Source organism: Corylus avellana, chromosome ca5 (genome assembly GCF_901000735.1).
Source record: "Corylus avellana chromosome ca5, CavTom2PMs-1.0".
In the NCBI taxonomy this organism is placed as follows: domain Eukaryota; kingdom Viridiplantae; phylum Streptophyta; class Magnoliopsida; order Fagales; family Betulaceae; genus Corylus; species Corylus avellana.
This window is the reverse complement of record NC_081545.1, coordinates 3291023-3307121: the sequence shown is the minus strand read 5'-3', so window position 1 is coordinate 3307121 and position 16099 is coordinate 3291023. Positions and strand designations below refer to the sequence as shown.

Sequence of the window (16099 nt, the reverse complement as noted above, 5' to 3'; positions counted from 1 at the left end):
ATATAGGCCCAACTGGAACATCCAATGGATTCTTTAATGGTGCTTGTTGATTCTCATCATTCCCCTTCTCTTCAAAGGATTCGTCCTCGAATCATCAGCTACATCAAAAGGAAGAGGACAATTTTTTTTTGACGTCTCCTTTTTTTTTTTTTTTTTGAACTTGGTGTACGACGCGCACAACAACAAGATATAAGGAACACAAACGGAACAAGATAGGATGATAACAATAAACAAAAGATAGGATGATAATGATAAACAAAAAAAAAAAAAAGGATAGTAAACCTGATTTTAGAGCCTGTGCTCTGATACCAAATGATGCGAACCTCAATCGACTTGCTTTGAGACCCAACAACAATATTGGAATACGGACCCAAGAAAGCTAAAATGCAGATTTTGATAGAAAACCTTGACCCAACGTTTATAAATGAAACGCGAACCAAAGGTATAACGAAACAACCATCGACCCAATGATTATAATTGAATCACGAACCGAAGGTATAAGGAAACAACCATCGACCCAACGTTTATAAATGAAACGCGAACCGAAGGTATATAAATTTGAACGTCACAAGGAAGAATCCTTGATAAGTTCACAGGTTCTTTGAAGAACCAAAAGAAGGCGCAAGCCTCACATTTTTTTCTAATTTTCATTCATGATTCTCTCATTACAATTGGTGCATGCTATTTATAGAGCATGGCTGAAAATAAGAGTACCTGCCTCGTATGGAAAGGAAATTAAATTGGTTTACAACATTGGAAACTAAATAAAGTAAAAAAGGGCTAACTAATAAAAGCCTAAAATTAAGGTTGATTTAAGTCAATCAACCAATTAATTAGCATGTAATTTGGCAAGTGAATCATCCAATTAATTGGTATATAATTTGATAGTCAATCAGCCATAATCAACCAGTAATCCATGCCATTGCTAAGGAAATTTTGTGCAATCTGCTCCATGAATAGCTTGGATCAAATTTATTATGCCTTCATCTCCCTTTGGGCCAAGTTTGGAATGCCCCATTTTAGAATCAGCCCAAATCTCTTGAATCAGCCCATTAAGTACTTCTTAATGAGCTCTTAAAATTAAGCCTAAGAATTTCTGATTCTGTCCCGAGTTGCGCCAGTTTTGACTAAAAACTATTTGTTACTTGATGTGCTAAAATGTACGTAAGCAAAATGCTTTCGGTTCAACTTAATTATAACCTAACTTGTCTATGGAACATGAGCCTTTCATCACTCGGGCAAGCTTTCTGACGCAGGACAGAAGAAGGAGAACATAAAAAGATAAATAAAACTACGTTGATCATTTTTTTACCGGTGAATAATGAGGTTATTGTAGAGTCTCACCACCAAAAAGAAGAGACGAATCACACCTCAAAAAAATACAAAAGAACATTTAAATAGGAATACCAAAGAACACTTAAATAGACTCTGACATAAACCCTAACCCTAAATTAACAGACTTTTGGGCGAAGTTTGTTATTGAATTACAAACTAACAAACTCTTAAAATTAAATAACCATAAATTGAAATACTAATAATCTAATAAAGTCCTAAATAAAATAAAACATCTAATTAAATACTTCTTCTTGCATCATCCCTACATGCAATTGCGTGCTTCAAAAACCTATATGTAGGTGTAAAAATGAAACTTTTTTCTCTCTCAAAATATTGTCAACCTAGCTAGAATCAACACAGTTAATGGAGCCCAACAAACACATGCTATAACGACTTAAGAAAAATATTAGTCACATTTACGCTATCACTGCTTTAAAGGAATTAGTCAATTTGGAACTCTCTAAAATTACTTATAAAGTCCAGTCTCATTTAATAAGGAACTGATGTGAAACTCAGCATCACGAGCGCCTTCATAATTATCTACCCACTCAATATAAATTATTCAATCTCTCCAATGTGGAACTAACGTATTACACGTTCGCTTAACCAAAGCCTTTGCAGGTTTTGGTAGCTAGCTAGGCTTAAAGAAGAGACGATATTCTAAGATAGAGTTCCCCACCTCAATACCCAAATGCCGAACCCCAGCCGCCACCATATGCAACCTGAGCTGCAGCCAAACCTCCATTTTAAATGCTATTAGTTGGATGAACTGGTGTGTGTGGTACCAGTACTAGGCAAGCTACTAAGAGACTTTTGCTACTATCTCTTAATTAATTAATTATTAAGTCTTTAATTACAACTAAATTATTGTTAGCAAATTTGACAAATTGTCCATGATCACGTAGCCCTTCATAACTTTACAAGATGCCCTAGATGATTATTTATTAATTTGACAAACTCTTGTTAGAAAATGCTTGTGATAATACATCTTTCACTAACAATTTTTTTACAAATTCACGTGGTCGTTTACATGATTGTCGTGTGGCACAATAGGGGTGAAAACAATTAGGCAATAAAATTCTACACATGTAAATTCAATTGTTTAGTTATTAGCCGAATAAGTGCCACATCATGAACTACATATTGGTTTGTAAGAGATTTAAAAACTGCAATTACCCCTAACCCCACTCATTGAATTATGCCATCAATATGGTTGAAAAAGATATCCTAGCTAGCAAAAAATTTCAAAAATGTATAGGCACGAAGTGTGAAAGTATTAATTAAAGAGAAATTCTATTTAGTAAACTATTATACGACTGAGATGACATAATAGTAAAAATTAACATTTCGATCAACAAAGACTTATAAAAAAGAATTATCCAAATGCTGATTTTTACTAACACATCATACAAGTTGCACGAGAGTTTGATAGGAGTCTACTAAATAATAACATTATTCTTAATTAAATTATTAAATCTACTATTTCCTATCAACTTAGAATTTTGAGATAAATAGTGATTTAATTAACATGGTATTAAAGCCAAAATCTTCAATTTGAAGAATAATGCTACATTTCATAACCATGTCACATCGGTTGACATGTTCTATTTTAAGTGACGTACATTTTAAAATACACAATGTCAATTAAGATGACATAAGTATAAAATAAATAAATATAAAAAATAGCATTATTAAAATTTAAAACCTAACTCTACATTTGATTTGATTTTTAATTAAAATAGTCCATTAGTTACATCGTCCCACAAAATTCAACATGAAGTGTTTGGAACGCAGAAGGCACTTTGAAACTCAAGGTGCAAAGTAGTCATTGATGGGAAAGGAAAGTTATGAAAAGAACATTCCTTTCTTTATTTTTAGCTAGCTAGGGTAGAACAATACACGGCACTCCAACAAGTCTTCCACTATTACTCCATTGAATGTAAATGGGACAATGACTGTGGAAAAGAGAGGAAGATGAAAAAAAAAAAACAAAACAAAACAAAAGCAAAGCATCATCAATCCAAGGAAACCCATCTACTTTATTAACCACTCTCAAGTAGAATCAAATGCCTAAAGACAAGATCGAATGTGACAAGCAAAAGGGTCTCTCTCTCTCTCTCTCAAGTTTCTTTACGTGTCAAACAATCCCCCATCTTTTTCTAACAACTCTTAGACGGTTTTCTTGACTCCTCCTATTGGGAGTTGACTGCAAAATGATAACACTTTTTTACTTTTTTGGCAAGTGCCATGTGATTCACGTAACTCCAAAAAGGAATAAAATCCATTGTACTCTTCCTTTTATCTTCTTCCTTGTTGATCTTTTCCTTTGCCTTTGGCTTGGTCTTTAGGAACAAAAAGAAATTAATGTACATTCATAAAGAATAAATAAAAGATGCAAGACAAAACCACCCTTCTTCCTTTGATTTTTCAGATCAGTACAAAACAAGGAAAAGAGACTAAATACGATTCTTCTCTATTTATTTCTGCTTTTCCTTTCTTTTTTTGTTTGTTTACTATGTATTGACGTACAATTTGGAACATATTATTGAAATAACAAAGAATATCGTGAGATCTATGCTTAATCCCAAGGAAAAAGAAAGAAAATGAACATGTATGGTCTCACTTTTTGGAAATTAATTAATTAAGTAACTAGCCTTATTTTCCTTGAAAACTTGAATTGCTGTTACTAGTAGTACTAGTAATGTTGCCATTGCTGGTGGTGGTGGTTGTGGGATTCGCATTATTGCCACAAATGTTGTTCGTGTTAGCTCCACTACCACCAATAATAGAAGTGATGGCGGCTGCAAGAGCTGCAGTGAAGTTAGGATCTGCAGCAATGGCAGCAGTGGCGGCACTAACTGTGTCAGATATTGAGTTTTGCTGCCCCCCCTGGTTCATCGGCAATGCTTGTAGCTGGTGACTCAATTGAGCAGGGTCCATGTCTTGAGACATCTGCAGACCAGAAAATTTTGATTGGTTTTGAAGTGCTTGACCAAATATTTGAGGCAGCAATGGGATTTGGAATTGGCTTTGTGGCCTTTGGAATTGTAAAGGGTTGGGGGATTGTGTTAAATCCAATGTAACAGTGGGAAATGGAGCTGATGCTGAGATTGTTGCCATGCTGGAAGAGCATGGGAGGAGTGTTCTTGTGAGGAAATTTGAGTTCATTAGCCCGTCGGCACTAGACATAGACCCCGACAGCAACATTTTAGCTGCTGATGATGTTGTGGACGCCATTGCCATGGCGTTCGGCGGCAACGGATGGCTGTGATTTCCTTCATATGTTGTTATCAGGATTGTTCGATCTTCTGCACATCTTTGTACCTGTTTGATAAAAAGAAATCAAACCCCGCTCGGCCACTTAGAAAAAAATGCCAGCTTCCTTAAAATACAAGGAAAGTTTTGTATCTGGTTTGGGTTTACGATTTTTTTATATTCTATTGAACTGAATTCAAAATGATGAATATCGAAAGAAAAAAAAGAGTTACGATAATGTTTAGGTTGTTTAAAGAATATAAAATTTTGAATAAAGTTGAAAATTTTGAGATGAGTTTCAGTTATATATCAAATCGACTAAAAAAAGAGAAAAATTGAGAAGAATTATTATAAACATAATTAATTTCTAAATTAAAGCAAACATACTTGTTTTCGAACGGGGCAACCATTGGCCATGGTGCATCGATAGTAAGCTCGAGGACATGGGTTTCCCTTCGCCATCTTCTGCCCATACTTTCTCCATTGGCACCCATCAGTGATCTATAACATCATCAACGACAGATTTCCGCTTAATTCAATTTATTGAATAAAAATTTAATTATTTAATCAATACTTTTTTTACAGTGATAACTTACCATGGCGGCTTCCGACCGTGCTCTAACGGAGACACGGGCCTTCCTCATAGTGGCCTCAGTTTGATCAACATGATCTTTTGGAGAATTGAATCTAGGAAGCTTATTATTAGCAGCCCATCCCTGATCGGGGCTATCCTCTCTCCCAGTTTTACAACCATGTAAATGTAATTCTTTCTTATCCTGGTCAAACACAATCCCTTCCTTGGACGCCTTGACTTCTCCGTTAGTACCGGGCGATCCTGACCGCTCATGGCTTCTAACTTCCGATGAAGACAGCGAATTCTGATCAGCATCGCCATTAGTAGCGAGTCTAAGATCCATGAACTGTCTTGGCACCACTATATCTTTACCTTCTACTTTCCCATCCGGCATACCATTTTCTTCAGTCTTTTTTGGTTTAAAAGTAACCAAATGCATCTGCAGGGCATTGTAATTAGTAGTAACCTGATTAAGCGTCTCTTTTAGACGCTGATTCTCCCCCTTCATCCGCTCATAATCAGCTCGAAGAACCGCCAGCTGAAACACAATAACATAATAATAATAAAGTGAATCAAATTTGGCAACAAGTATGAAATCTAAAACCAACCCATGATAGAATTCAATAAGGTTTTTCATTTTCGTACCTCAATTTTAGCTCTTTTATCTTCCACGTTCGGTGATATGCCGTCGTCCACCATGGATTGGTCGCTACTAGTGTTCGTAGTAAGAAGATTCAAGCCAGTCTATATATATGAAACAGAAAAAATTATTCGAGGAATGAAAATAAAATGGTAAAATGATCGAGAAAACTAATTATACGGGTCGGACACTTACGTTAACGTTAAACTCCAAGGAGGTCGGACCGTGGAAATCGTTTTTAGCCGCGTCGGTAGAGACGGCATCGTTGTTGTTGTTGTTGTCGTGGGATTTCTCGGCGAAGAAGTCCATCTCATCGATGACCATGCGCTTATCATCGGACGGCGGAGGAGAGTCTTGGTGATGATGGGAGCGGTTGAGGTTGAGTGGGAATTGGATGGTGTGTGGAGGCGATCTGTTGAGGGTGGTGGCGTCCATGGGAGAAAGCTTCCAGTTGTGAAGATTTCTGTTGTTGTTGTTGTCTTCAGGGAAGGAGTTGAGTACTATTGGAAGGTGCGGGAAGAACCGAAATGGATCTGCTGAATCAATGGATACTCCACTTCCTTTGGCCATAAATGCATAGGAAATGGGAGAGAGAGAGAGAGAGAGAGAGAGAGAAAGAGAGGGACGTGTAAAAGTCTCTGAAACGGTGCAATGGACTCGGCAATAAAAGGGGGGGTTGAGACTCTAGAAGAAGACCACGGATGCAGCAGCAGTAGAGTGGTGCTGTGCTGTGATGGTGCTGTGATTGATGTGTTGAATAATATTTTTTGTATTTTAGATTGGATTTTCGTGGAGAGAAAATGAAGGGATTTTCAAGCTGTACTTCCTTGGGTTGCTTTTACGAAAGCCCCTAATCTTTTACGAGTACTGCTGTACTTTGTAATTAACCTATGACAACATTGTATATAATTTTCCTGTTTGTTTTTTATAAGAAAACAGAAAAATAAAAATAAAAACTATATATGAGGGAAATAATTCAGATTAAATTATGTTTCTGATTGTTAATGCTTTTGTTTAAGGTACTTTTTAGTTTTTGTTTTGGTTTGAAAACGTGTTATGATCAATATAACAAAGTTGTAAATAGTTTTGAGTGTCTTATACTCTAATGGTTTGTTAATATATTTTTGTTTTGAAAATAGAAATTGAAAGAGAGAAGAAACAAAAGCTTTAATTAACAAACAAAATGTTCTTAGCCTTCTTGTGCAAACGAAAAGCCGAGCCTAGCACGGCTTAACTACATCTAGAGGTTGTAGCTCCCCAAAAATTTTTAAAATTTTCCTAAACTTATATTTTTTATGGGATAATAGGTAATCGATAATCCTTCTAAAATTATTTTTTTTATCCCCCTAAAATGTCTCTTTTCTTTTTTAGTTCCCAAAATTTTAGATTCAGCCGGTGAAATAATGATTCATTTCATGATCTAAATTTTATTTAGTTTCATTTATATTGTGCCACGTTACTTAAAAATTTTAAAATGATATGATAGCATATTTATTTTGTAGCAACATGTACATCACTAGTTACGTCAAATCTAATTTAGCGTATAAAATAGATTCGGTCCATTTTATTTAAAATATATAAATGTTCCTAAAAGTTTTATTTAAATTCTGATCTAATCTAGCCTATAAAATAGATTTGCTCCATTTTATTTAAAATATATAAATGTTCCTAAAAGTTTTATTTAAATTTTGGCATAAGGGGTATATTATTAATAATATATTTATCTATACTTCTTCTTCTTTCTTTCTTTCTTTTAATTTTTTATTATTATTATTATTATTTTTATATTATTAACCTATACTTCCTAAAATTATACAAATTTGGAACTTGTAGTTACGTGTAACCTTAAAAGTACTGAATTTTGAATTTTTTTTTTTTTTTAAAATAAGAAAATGAAGATTGGTTTCTAGTCGTATAAATGATGACACATGAATATGTTTTCCACCATATAATTATTGCAGTAAACCCTCGGATATGATGCACAAATTAGAAAGGAAATTGTCGCTGAGGTAATCGCCTCCGTCAGATTCCCAAATGGGCCCCACGCGGTAGGTGGGGGCCATGTGGGAAAGTTGTTTGAAATATATATATATATATATATATATATATATATATATATTTTGGGGTCAAAGTGTGGAGTGGAGGGAGATTGACGCGTTCCAAAAATTCACCGCCCCGATTGGCCCGGCGCCTCTCTCTCATGAAAAAGAGTAGTCCCAGTCAACGGTCCTGATGGCAACCTCGGTCCACAGAGCCGACTAGAAGTGGGGCCCGTGATCTGTATTTTCTCAATTGAACACGTAGCAGATCCGGAGCGGGCGTAGCGGCTGGTTGACTCCGTTGGCTCAATTGGACCGAATCCCTTGCTTTAGCTAAATTGTCCATTTAATCTCTTCTGCATTTTTTTTTATTAAAGAATTTCCTGGAGGTATTTGACAAATCGTAAGATTGGCCTGATTTGATTTTGAACTAAATTATAATATGGAATTTGTCTTTCTTTTTTTTTTAAAAAAAAAAAAACATTTTTATGCATGTTATGAAAAAACATAATATGTTTTTAAAAGAAAAACAATATGCTTTTACATATTTTACTAGACACTTAATTCTATTTTTAAAAATCACATTTTCATCAACTATATTTTTCAGAATTCTACATTTTGGCTATTAGAACTAATAATTAATTTAAATTGAAAAATAAAAGAGATGAAACATATATATTTTTTGTGGTTCAAACTAGGGTTTACGTCCACACATCAAAGTCTTTTCTTGGCTACTATCTTTTTCTTTTCACTTCTCTTTTACTTTTACATTAACAACCATAATTATAACTCTTGTCAGTTGACCTCTTGTAATCATTGTATCTACAATCATCTACAATCATAATTATAACTCTTGTCAGTTGAGCTCTTGTAATCATTGTCTCTGGAGAGTCGATTCATGATTATAAGTTCATTCCATACTGGGACAGCCCGGAATAGGGTTAGGTTATATACATTCTAATTATGATTATTCAAGTGTATCTAAATAGATACAATGTTTACATATAGATCCCTATATCATTACATGTTATGCATTGATCAGGGTCGGCTGTACTGACTGGTCGTAGGTTCAAATCCTACTTAGGGATCATTTCGAATTCTTTAAATCGAAATGAAAGGGTTCGCTTTGACCGTTAAGAGCAAGTAACCCGTTCCCTCTGTCTTTGTTTCTATTGCATTCTATCACTGTCAGTAACTTGGTGCAGGTCCAGGATAATTCTCACCATTAGTACCTTGGTGTAGGTTCGGAATAATCCTTTGTTCCGCAGACTGGGGCGATTTACAACTAGCCAATTAAGAATTCTAAGATGTACTGCTCTTGTAACCATCGTCTCTATAGCTCTTATAGCTTGAATTAGAACATATGACCGAAACTTTGACTTCAGCTACTGTTTGGTTGGCATCGTACCAAAACTTGGACTTCAGCGACTTTGGCCGACATCGTCTACTATGGCCAGAACATGAACATCAGCGACTGTTTGGTCGGCATCGTTTACAATGGCCAAAATTAAGCCAATTATGGCCCTTAGATATTTCACATGGACCAAACATATGCCTATTGAGATTTTTTTTTTTTTGACAAACTAAATGCAACTTACATTAAAAAAATTTTGGCCGTGGAAGATGAAAAAGATTGATGTCTATTTGTTGTTGTAATTATGTGACACTATAAGGTTTGATTGTAGTTGCAGATGCCGAAGAGATGATAGAAAAAACATATATATATATATATATTGGCACATGATCGATACTACTCGTATGAGTTTTTGAGGCTCTAATACCAAACAATGGTTCACTCTATGACCTACGTCTACACATCAAAGCCTTCTATTGACTACATCTTTTATTTTCACTTGATTATTTGATTGTATACAAGATTCTATTTATAGAGAAATTGTATGAATGTTACATGTCTCTTTTACTTCTACATTAAAAATCATAATTATAGCTCTTGTCACTTCAGCTCTGGTAACTATTGTCTCTTAAGCTCTTATAACCATGGTGTCTTGTAACTCTTATCTTAATATTGACAGTGATTTGCAAAGGAGAAAATGAATATTCTCAAGGTTAAGAAAAAATAAATGATTCGTGTCAATATTTTACTCATATTCTTTTCTTCATATTCTCATACAAATTCAATAGAATAAACATTAGATTTGTGAGGTTTAACATTGACTTATGTGGAGTCTACATAAATCCACAAATCTAATAGTTGATTTGTAAAATAATATAGGAGATATACAGTCAAAATATGGACACCAATCATTTCTCTTAAGGAAATGTGAATTTCCACCTTCATACCCCTTTTACTCAAAATGTTGATTCCCTTCTAGAGAGGTGAGCATATAATCTTCTAAAATTCTCATGATCCCTAAAAAATTATCGTCATGCAAACGCCCCCACAATAGTTTATTTAGCGTCCGTTTGGGTTTGTAATTTTAATAAAATGTAATTTAAAAATAACGATTTTAAAATATGTAATTTGAAAACGTGATTTTTAAAAAACGCAAATAAGTGCTTTTAAAAATCGCTATTTGAGCTTTAAAATTGCAGTTTAGTCTTTTTAATTGTGTGTTTTCAAAAAATCACCTCATCTCTTGTGATTTTCAAATCTCAATTTTTTAAAAACACAATCTCAAACAATTTATTTTCTGTGATTTGGTTTAAAATTGCACTTTTTGTCTATAAAATCACAATCCCAAATGTATTATTAGTGTCATAAACAAATAATGTGTAGTTCAAAACTTCATAAAAATAATAATACACAAATGAATAATATAGAAACATTGTTGGAGTCATTTTTGATATTCCCGCGCGTTCAAATTTGTTTTTTTTTTTTTCTTAAAATATTCTTTTTGTTGCAATATTAATTTAAAATAATTTCATATCACACATAATGTTAGTATAATTTCCTCTTGATTTAATTATATTAGTAGGTTGGTTTGAACTTTAATATCCAACATAAGCCCCAAATGTGCAGGATGTAGTGACTAAAAAGCCTTAGAATCTCCTAATTTTGTAAACATCTACTGTAATTATCTTCTTGTGGGGATTAATGCAATGTAATTATCTTCCTGGCCTGCAATTATTAGACTTTAAAAAATGATTGATATGGTCAATATGGATTGATCGCTCCTTACGATGAAATAATAATGATTTTTTTTTTCTAAATTTGACATTTACGAAAACATCAAACCATCCACATCAATTTTAACCATAATTGGATGGACCCGTTGATCAATTATATCAAATATAAAAGTAAGTGTAATTGATTTGTCAGCAAGTGTTCTTGTTGAAGGAGTTCTCAACCTATGATTCAAAAACGCGTCTTCGGTAAAATTGTGATTTCGTTTTTAAAATTGTAGTTTGACCTTTAAAATTATGCATTTTTAATAAAATACATCATTATCAATGATTTGAAAACATAAATTTTTATATATTTTTTTACCGCCATTTTTTAAAAACACATTTTCAAATGAGACATTTTTTTGTAATTTTCACAAGGCCAAACAAACTATTAGGCATATATGCGAGTAAAGTCGAACCATATATGCGAGTTAACACACAATTCCAAACATTTGTCCTAAATATGTTTAATTGTTTAGTGGCAAATGTGGTAAATTTTATCATATGTTGAGCATAAAATTAAATTGAAATTGGCTTAATTATTAAGTATATATATATTTGTCAAGTTTGAGGTATTTATTAATTAGCTTAAGTTGTTTTCATTGCACCAAAGAATTGAATGAATTGGGGTAATGCAATGGACCCGGATTCGTTGCAAACTGGGATGCTTTCATAAGAAGAAAGTGGAGGTGGCCGCAGCATTATTTGAAGAGCAAGTCAAAAAGGGCAAGTGGGTTTGCTTCTCCACTTCCACCCGGCCGACCCATTTACCACCTTCTTCTGTTCATATTTTTGGGGAAACTACTTTTAGACTTCTAGGATATTTTAGAAAGGTCAAGGATATTTTTTTTTTTTTTTTTTGAAGAAATTAATAAAGGGTTTTTTAGATTTTTAGGAAAGGCCAGGGGTTATTTTAAAAAAAAAATAAAAAAAAAAATTGAGAGAGTTGAGTGGGGTATTTTCATATTTTTAGAGAAGGGGTGGGGGGTTTTTCAAATTTTTGGGACTATGGATAAAGACTTTTACAAGATAATCTCAACTCTTATCTCAACAGACATAAGATAATAAGCTGCAGTTGAAACACTTTAGATTAGGATAATTACATATTTGAAATTGTAAAGATAGATTACATTATCTCAAGATAATTTAAACATTTGAATTTGAATTATAACTCTTCATATTATATATATCATCAGCCTATGCTAAATTACAGTAAGGTAGAAAATATTAAATTCTCTGACTTTACACAATGGAATGTCAAGGTTTTTCTTATTTTCAAAATTTTGAAGGAATTTTCTTAAATTTTTGAAAGAGTGAAATTGGGTATTTTCATATTTTTAAAGAAGGGTGATGTGGTTTTTCAAATTTTTGGAGCCCCCCTCCTTCTACAACTGTTTCATATAATAGCTTGGTATGGCCGGCTATAAATTGATTATGAAAGCTGAACACTTTCTTATTTTTTATTTTTTATTTTTTATAAGAGTATTTGCTGCTCTTCGTGTTAAATTTTTACACGTATTTCAAATATATAATACATTTTTATTTTTTTTAAAGTGATTAGTATAAAGAAATTACGTACTTAAAATATGACATATCAGTTGATATAAAATATCTATGCGAGAACTTATCTCAAACAATTCAAACACAAAACTCTAAAAAAAACACAAAAAAACAAAAACATATTTTTTGATTCAACATTAATCATTTGATTTAACAGCTAGAATACACGTCACAGACAAACCGAGCCAACTTTCTAAAGACATCGTGTTACTTTCCCATTCTATTTAAGGAATTGTTCATGAACGTAATTTGAGGGTACATTAAGACAGTAAGCTAGAGAGAAAAGACTGGAAATCCTCCAATGGGAATGGAAAAAAGGAACAAACAGGACCAAAACGTGATTCAATTAATTCAGATCTTTCTGGTCATCACTAAGGGTTGAGGGCAGCTAAGCAACTTTGAAAGCCACTCTCGTGAGTATTCATTTGTCTTTAAATTGCCATAATTATGATGATTTTAAGTACTTCTTTCTCTCTCCTCATGAAAAATCTGAAAGTGGATAATTTTACTTCTATAAGGCAAGAACAATTGTGGATCACATTTTAATTATGAATAACTAATTAACCCCATGTTGCCTATTATCAATCATTAGGTTTTTATTTTTAATTTTTTTTAATAAGGGTCGATGATATAAGGGTGAATTAACAATGCCATCTTAATATAGTAGAATATTGGTAGAATAACGGTGTAATATATATCATTACTCCTTTGATTATAGATGGTATGCAACAAAGAGATCAAAGTCTTTTTCTAAAGAAAAAAAATAATGCTATTTTTCACACTTAAACTAATTATACTAAACCAACCCCAAGTTCTCGTTTAGGGAGTGGTTGCAAGTCAAGCCCATTAACTATATGAGAGAGTACGTTGTTAGGGTTGCTCAGCTCGATTCGAAGGATAGCTCATGGTAATCTCAATCAAAGGGAGTCGTTTGGTTCAATGCCATCTCGGTCAGAGATGGTAGAGCCGGCCACTATTACCCCTTTAGAAGGGGTGGCGTTGGCCGGTGGGTTTATTTATGAATTATGGCTTCTATAATTTAACTTCCTTTTGTTTTGTTTTGTAATTTTTTTTTTAATAGAAAGGATACTTGTACTTTCGTATCACTTTTTATTTGAGCGAGAAATTGACGGAGGTATTAGATTTTATTTTATTTTTTCTTGAGGGAAACCGTGTGGCATTGGACCAACAATCTCCATATGTGTATCAAGTATGATCTGTCACAATATTACAAAGATATTATATTGTTTAGCTATAAAATATTGGTTTATGAAAAGAAAATAAAATAAAATAGAGAAGACTGAGATTATGATGATGATTACCGTATCAACTTCACACTTTGAATAAATAGATAATAATTAATGGCCAAATTTAAAAATAGGTAAATAAAAGATTCTTCTGAATTGGGTTAGAAAAGTTCTTTAAATTCAATTTATTAAATTAATGTGTTTAAAATGCGTGCTATATTTAAAATATACGTGAGAATTATATGTAAATGACTATTAGATAGAAGAGGGTCTTACGGTGATTGGTTTTTAAAATAGTTGTAAAGAAGATGAATGTTTAGAGTTTCTCATTAATTTAATAGAAAAAATGAAAGGAATTGGAGGGAAATAAATCCTAATTAATAAAAAACAAAGATTTAAACAGAGCAAAGTCTTGGACAATATATTATATATATATATGGACCGCATGAAGGGATAAAGATGCCTTTCAGACACATTTAATTTGATTTTGATTCTCATGTTGTAAACGAGGAAGAAACGTGTCGTATGCTTTTTATCCCAAAGAAAAAGGCATTGTTTTCAATGCTTTCAATATATAAAAAAACATCAAATTTCGAATAAGCCAACAAGTCAACAATAATAATAAAAGCACTGGTGTCAATGTTTCAGAGCGATTTCTCTCAAGAATCAAGATTCAAAGCCACTTCGATGACCAAAAGAAAATATCTGTTTCCAAAAAGGCCTGTTTATCCTATGGATCTATATATACTTGTATTATTTTTCTTCACCAATAAATAAACATATATATATATATATATATATATATATATATATATATAAAAAGGTGAACCACATCATTCATTGTCAACCAAACTGAAAACTTGTCTGCCATTCTTATGTTACATTCATACCAAACCATGTGATGAGAGTTGTCTTCAACTTTGTGCAATGCCAACCCTTATGTAAAAAGACAAAATCTCTCTTTGTTAATTAATTAATGTGTTTTTTTTTAATGTTCTATTAATTATAACATAAATATAAAAGTTGTTTTTGTATTTGTTGTAGTGTTTTCTATTGTTTATTAATGTTTTTGTTTTAGGAATATAAAATAAAAGAGAAATTACATATATACTATGTTTGTCGGTCCCGTCCTTAGAATATATATATATATATATATATATATATATATATATATATATAAAATAAAAATTTTAACCAACAAAGACAAATAATTAAACAAATTATTGCACATTTCTGTCGCTTGGCTTGAGGTTCATGTAAAGGAAAATTATGATGAGATCTTTTTGCTTTATTATTATTATTATTATTGATTTTGTGGGCTAGTTCAACAAATTTGGTTAATCTTGCCACTGTATAAAATACTATTAAAGCGAACAAGGAAAGAGAAGAAGCCATCGTTTAGGTCAAGGCCACATTTTATGACCGGCCAGCTATGAACGCAACTGAAGTCTTTTTCTGCTGAATATATGTGCCTTCCATGGACCATTTTATGGCACCCACATTGACTTAATGTTGCTACTTTTGAAAGCCTACATATGTTACCAATTCGGATTGGCTCGCAGTTTGCCTAATTCCGGCATGAGAGAGGGCTTTAATAAGATATATCGTTCAAACACGTAAACTTCATTGAAACTCTTTTATAATTACTTGTTTGAATTAACTGCAATTTGAACAGACAATTGCAAGAAATTTCGATCCCATATGTTACAAGTCATTTACCAGTAGAAAAGAAGTATTATATTTATAGTTATATATGGCTTTCAACACATAAAGTTGACACGACTAGTTAAGTGAATGATTTGGGTAAAATAGACCATATTAAGAGTCTTAACAGTCAACAGGTATACAATTGTTGTTTATAGTATGATCACATAATCCGAATAAAGTAATTAAATTAAATAAGGGTAGGTTATATTTTATTGTACAAGAATTCAAATCCAACTTGGTGGAGTTCCTTGTATAGGGCCAACTACTTCGCCATAGAAAAAGCTTTTTTACATTTCATAAAAAAAAAAAAAAAAAAAAGAGAAACTTCAGAAAACCCCCCTAAAGTTCCAACCGATTTGAAAAACCCCCCTTGAATTTTCAAAGCTCTTACTTAGACCCCCTGAACTTTGGTTTTCTCTCACTTTGGACCCCTTTAACATTAAACTACGTTGTTTTGGATGTTTTATACCCATTTTATCCTTTCCCAAAATTATGTCGTTTTGTGTCCTAAAATCACAACACATATCCAACCCAAAACGACGTCGTTTTAAGCATAATTTTTTAAAAAATAAAAAATAAAAAAAAGTAAAATATATATATAAAAAAAAATATAAAA

The 16099-nt window shown here is 32.6% G+C and overlaps 1 protein-coding gene across 1 annotated transcript; it reads right to left on the bottom strand.

The window, feature by feature from the left end:
- Window positions 1–3732: 3732 nt before the first annotated feature.
- Window positions 3733–6510, bottom strand: LOC132181000 (probable WRKY transcription factor 31). Its single transcript, XM_059594036.1, has 5 exons — window positions 6000–6510; window positions 5810–5908; window positions 5187–5702; window positions 4978–5091; window positions 3733–4659 (listed from the first exon to the last, which is right to left on the bottom strand). The coding sequence occupies exons 1-5, from the start codon at window positions 6372–6374 to the stop codon at window positions 3991–3993; spliced, it is 1773 nt and encodes a 590-aa protein (XP_059450019.1). The 5' UTR covers window positions 6375–6510; the 3' UTR covers window positions 3733–3990.
- Between the last annotated feature and the right edge of the window lie 9589 nt (window positions 6511–16099).